Source organism: Dasypus novemcinctus, chromosome 10, assembly GCF_030445035.2.
Source record: "Dasypus novemcinctus isolate mDasNov1 chromosome 10, mDasNov1.1.hap2, whole genome shotgun sequence".
In the NCBI taxonomy this organism is placed as follows: domain Eukaryota; kingdom Metazoa; phylum Chordata; class Mammalia; order Cingulata; family Dasypodidae; genus Dasypus; species Dasypus novemcinctus.
In genome coordinates, this window is record NC_080682.1 from 95,287,866 (window position 1) to 95,293,434 (window position 5,569).

At 34.2% G+C, this 5,569-nt stretch overlaps 1 protein-coding gene across 1 annotated transcript; it reads right to left on the reverse strand.

Annotated features, from left to right (window-relative positions):
* Positions 1-372: 372 nt before the first annotated feature.
* On the reverse strand, positions 373-1,323 carry LOC131280231 (olfactory receptor 52A1-like). Its single transcript, XM_058306337.1, has one exon. The coding sequence runs from the start codon at positions 1,321-1,323 to the stop codon at positions 373-375; it is 951 nt and encodes a 316-aa protein (XP_058162320.1).
* Positions 1,324-5,569: the final 4,246 nt, after the last annotated feature.

The following is a 5,569-nucleotide window of genomic DNA, read 5'->3' on the forward strand; positions in this document are numbered from 1 at the left end:
GGTTTTTTCCCCATACCTGGGCAATCAAGAGTAATGAGCCATGAATGTATTCAAATTTTATGTCAGATTTATGTAATTATTGTATGCTTCTGGTAAAGGGTTTTTGTGGAGGAAACTCAACCAGTGTCTTAAGAAATATATAAGAAAGAAAATATATATATTCTTTTACTTGTTCTCTCCACATTTCTCCCTTTCAGTGTTCAGGTAGGGTATAAACCAATAATTGAAGGATAGCTAAAATGGAATAATTTACTACGGTAGGAAATGGAAGAAAAAATTAAATGAAAAACTACAGAACATTCAATTAATGAGTGCTTGTTTTATTTTGAAAGATGGATGTTGTCCACAGAGGAGAATGCACAAAAATAGTAATCAATGTGAAATTTTAAGACAGAATATTTTGACCATGTGAATGCGGATCTGCTTGGTCTTTAGACCATAAACAAGTGGATTGAGAAATGGAGGAACCTGCACATAAATGCTAGAAAAGAGGATATGGATATAAGGGGGAATATGAGAACCAAACCTGTGTGTGAAGAAGGAGAAGAAGGCTAGGAGGTAGAACTGCAGGAAGACGCAGATGTGAGGTATGCAGGTGTTGAATGCCTTGAACCTAGCTTCTTTCTGGGGCAAACGAAAAACTGTAATGAATATCTGGATATAGGACAAGGTGATGAATATGAGGTCAAACCCTGCTACAGTGAATACTACAAACAAGCCATAGATCTTGTTGATCCAGACATTTCCTGCAGCTAGTTTCACAACAGCCATATGCTCACAGTAAGAGTGGGAGATGACTGTTGTATGATAAAATTGAAGCCGACATTTTATCACTATAAGGCATGGGGTTATAAGCATGGCAGGCCTGAGTGTGACCACAGCTCCTATTTGGGTGACCAGCTGGTGGGTGAAGAAGGTGGCATGTCGTAGAGGATAACAGATGGCAACATATCGGTCCAGGGCCATGGCAAGCAAGATGCCTGATTCTATGCCCTGCAATGTGTGAATAAGCCACATTTGGAGCAAGCAGGAATCAAAATAGATCTCTGACATCTGGAACCAGAAGATTCCAAGCAACTTGGGCATTATGCTGCTATCAAGGGCAATATCAGTAGCTCCAAGCATGCCTAGAAAAATGTACATGGGCTCATGGAGGCTGCGCTCAGATTTGATAATGAACAGAAGCAAGGAATTTCCAACCAACGCAATGAGGTACATGGCACAGAACGGAATCCCAATCCAGCACTGCACAGACTCTAGCCCTGGGATCCCTACTAGTGTCAACACAGAAGGCATGAAGACTGTAACGTTGGAAATGGACATAGTTCTCCTGGGTCTCCTATTATAGCCAAAGAAAGTTTTTTTTTTTTTATCAGCCCTTATATTTCTCTTCTACTTCCTATTTTTACTAAAAGTGAGTATAATGAGTACAACTTCTAGATTATTTGATTCTTTTTACTCATATTACTGAAGGAAAAAGGCAGATCCCTAGAGACACAACTTTGCTTTCAGGGCAGGCATCCACAATCACTATGGTATAATCATGTACTACATGCATGTTAGGCAGACTGCCTTTAGCACAACAAAATCACCTGGTCAAACCACAAACCTGTTAATTTGAATGTTAATTCCTTCTCAGACCTGTGGACAAAAAAAAACAATTGTGTTTATTTTGCTTGGAAATTGCATTTTACACAGAGTTCAATGAATCTCTCCATAGACCACATTCCAGCTTTTCCTGTTATAATCTGTTATTCCCAATTGTCTTTAGCCGAGCAACTGTCAGTTTCAAACTTGAAATTCCCAAGTTCTGACCAGTTGATATCCAAGAGTTTAACATATTTTTATATCTATATCTGTATCTACATATATCATCTGTAGGTATGTAAGATTCAACATTCTTGAAATGAATGTGAAATAAGAGGCTTTAGAAAAAATAAATCTGACATTTAATTACTTTGGTGAGTCTGGGCCAGAGTTCCCTGCTATATATCAAATTTATTTAAACTGTACTTTGTGCCTATTTTGAGACATTGGTTTTAATGAAATACATGTGCTCTAGAAGTCTTGGATAATTTTGTGAGTATGGACATAAGTAATTTTGAGAAAATAAATGAGATGTTTTTATGCAACTATGCTTGCTTTATTAAAGCACACTGTTTTATACTCAGACCATACATTACACTTCTTTGTTGGATTCACGTTACTGTTATATCTATTGGACTCTTTAAGGAAATTACTTAAAGGGATTCAAATATAGACCTAGGCAGAGGACAAAATCAAGGTTATTAGAAATGATTCAGAAGGAGGATATAGAGAAAATGAAGAAAAATGGAATCACCTCTCAACTTTACTTATGACTGAATATTCAAAAACCTTGGTTTATGCCTTTTCTGAGAGTTTTTCTGTTAAATACAATAACTTTTAAAATCGTGTATTTGTATCAAGAATGTCTTTAACCACATATTAGAGAAATGTTTCAGACACTGTGAAGAATACAGTTGGGTTACTTCATTCTTTCTGACTCTCCATTAAATGGCTTTCTAATCATCTCAGTAAGTCCCTAAATCAAGAACCTACACTTTGATTTTCATGAATGCGCAAGTAATAAAGAAAGCAGTTTTGGTTAATAGTGCTCAAATTCAAGTGAAATGAAGAAGTCATTTCACTAGAGAATCTCTAGTCATTTCATTTCACTAGAGAATCTCTAGTTTATGAAGGAAACTTTATCTACCAGTTTGCATAGGATATTCTGTCAACTAAATATTCTGATTTCCACATGATTTCCCCATTTTAAATTCTGTCACACAGCTATCTACAAATCACTGACTCTTTCTAATATGAACAAAATTTTTCTTCTCCACGAATAGTCAGAATTTGAATAGGAATCCTTCAAAAGTTATACAATGTGTGAAATATTCAAAAGAAGGAGGCTGACATGTCAGCCTCACCTGAATGGAACAAGATGTTGGGTGATAAGAGGGAAAGCCCGTAACAGACAAATACAGTCTTAACACGAAGGATTGATCATTATGGGCAAAGCTGGCAAATGACAAATTATAGGTAGAGAGATAACATAGTAAAGTTAATTCCTTAATATATTTGTTAGGAACTATTTTTTCTCTTACCAAATTCATGAAGTATATTGCCCATTTTCATATATGTTCCACTCATCAACTCTGCTTTTCATCTGGTGTTCCAGAATGATACCCACAATTTTTGCTTTCTGAAATGTCACCTCTTTCTATTTGCATTCTCTGTTACAGTATTCAATAGTGTCTTGGATTCAAAGGCATTTGGTGGTGGAGCCATCTGCCAAAACTATCCTCTGGACATCCTCTTGGATAGCCCTTCACACTGCAATGCAAATATTCCCCTTCCTCTACAGGTACCTTGATCACATTTGAGTGTTTGCCATCAACTAAAATTCGTAGAAAGGTCTCTGGTACTTTTGAACAAAGTAGAAATTTATCTCGTTCAAATTTGAGAATCAAGCTGCTAGTACCTGTTTTTATGCTCTTCAATAATTCTGAAGAGAAGGAGGATTAGTTATAAATTCAGGACAAGAGATTTTTCTAGCCACTAGCAAAGATCCTCAGGGACTCAGCAGATTTTAAATCAGTTCTCTTGGGTTTATTCATACAACTAAAATAGCTGAAATATTTTCTACATGTACAGAAATCTCCTTACTCTCTCCTCTTATTTTTCATCACAGGCTAAAGCAGAGTAATTCATGCACACAAATTTTCTTTCAATAAGCTGAGTTCTTTGTTGCTCCCCGTTTGCAAAAATTTGAAAACCGATTAAACATAACTTCCAATGAAAATTCCATTCTCTTCAAATCAAGATTCTTCCTATTTTTCTTTCTCTCTGTATTTCTTGAAATAATTCTGTTTCCTTAAACACCCTTTTATGACATACAGTACATGCTGTTTGCTCTCCAAAAATACCACTCTTTCCATTTTCATTTTCTTGAAATCTTGTTAGTGATTTCAGTAATATTTTGAGTGTGACCAATCCCAGTGGACATCTCTGAGTCTTAGCCTATTGAACTCTCTCCAGGTTATTGTGCTTTTTAATAATATTTTCTTCAGCCCACCCTTTATTTCTTTCTCCCTTCCTTCCTTCCTTTGTTTTCCTTCAAAAGAAGTTGTTATATGCTTCCTATGTGTGAAGAATCATGCTGTATGTCCTTGATTAGACAAAAGTTAAACAAACACACAGTGATCATGATAACTGCCTTCAAATTCTTCCTAATATGTGGGATGATTTGGTATAACTTTAATCATGGTAAAGAGTAATATTCAAAGAAAACTATGGACATGATATCTTTGCACTTGATCTTTTCGTATTTTTGCCTCAGGTTTGTAGAGGTTTTTAAAAAATAACTTCAATGAAAATTAAATAATATTGTAATGAATGGATCAAACCCTGTTGTTCAATGGGTATGATTGTGGCTGAAACAATAGTCTAGGGAGATTAATATTAGTTGGAAGACAGCTGGAAGATATATCAGGAATGCATAACAATGATTTTGTATATGAGGATTATGGTTAAAAATATAAATACAGGAATGTTCTTCTACTACAAAGTATAAAGAATATGATGATGCATTGGAACATATAATTAATGTAATTTATAGATATATTTAACCAAAGTGTTGTAATGGTTTTCTAGCATAAGGATTGTTGGTACTATTTAATGCTACAGATATAAAAGGAATATAGGATTTGGTTTGTGAAATATGAATATGATTAAGATTTTTCCCTTCTTCAAATTTTTTCCATTAATAACAGATATTGAGTGTGTCATTTGGCTTACCTGTGTTTGTATACTTCTCAACATTAGAGGATCAATTGTTACTAGTCGGAATTAGATGAGATAAAAGTGCCATGACAGAACTTATAGTAGTAATATTTCTGTAACTTGTTGAGCTGCCTTTTTCTGTTCTTTTACTTTATTGTGACTTTAAAATAGTTATTTAATGTTACCTAGAGTTTATTTTATATATGTTGTCAATTCAAATACATGTTATGAAATGTTGAGAGACAGACACATTTAAGAAGTATACTTTCAGTGGTGTGGGGTAGTCATGAAGGATTTGAAGTAGAATAAGAATAAGAAATAAGGCTGAAAAGGCAAAGAATGTTCTTTTCAGTATTTACTCTGTGAAGGAAGTCAAAGCAATTCATGCAGAGGTTAGATCAGTATCATCTAATCTTCACCTTAATATTATTATAGTCATAAAATCTAAATTGCCCCTTCAAAATCCGTATATATATATAAATTAAGAATCATATACTGACCTAACACTTTAAGTATTCAATGTAAAATTGATCAGATCTAATTACTTTCTATCATGTATTAAAACAAAAATTGAGAGAAATCCATTTGAAATTAGTGTAAAAAAGGTTTAAAAAGTTAGATTTGATGAATACATTTGGCTTTGTTGTTGTAGGCTCCAACATCCAAAAAATTCATTTGTCCACAAATGTTCTGGTACACAAGAAAATATACTCAGTGTCACAATTTTATTTTATCAATAAGCCTACCTGATATTACCATGAAT

What these genes read in the sequence shown, in the direction of transcription:
- LOC131280231 (XM_058306337.1), bottom strand. Translation starts at nt 1,323, where the DNA reads ATGTCCATTTCCAACGTTACAGTCTTCATGCCTTCTGTGTTGACACTA.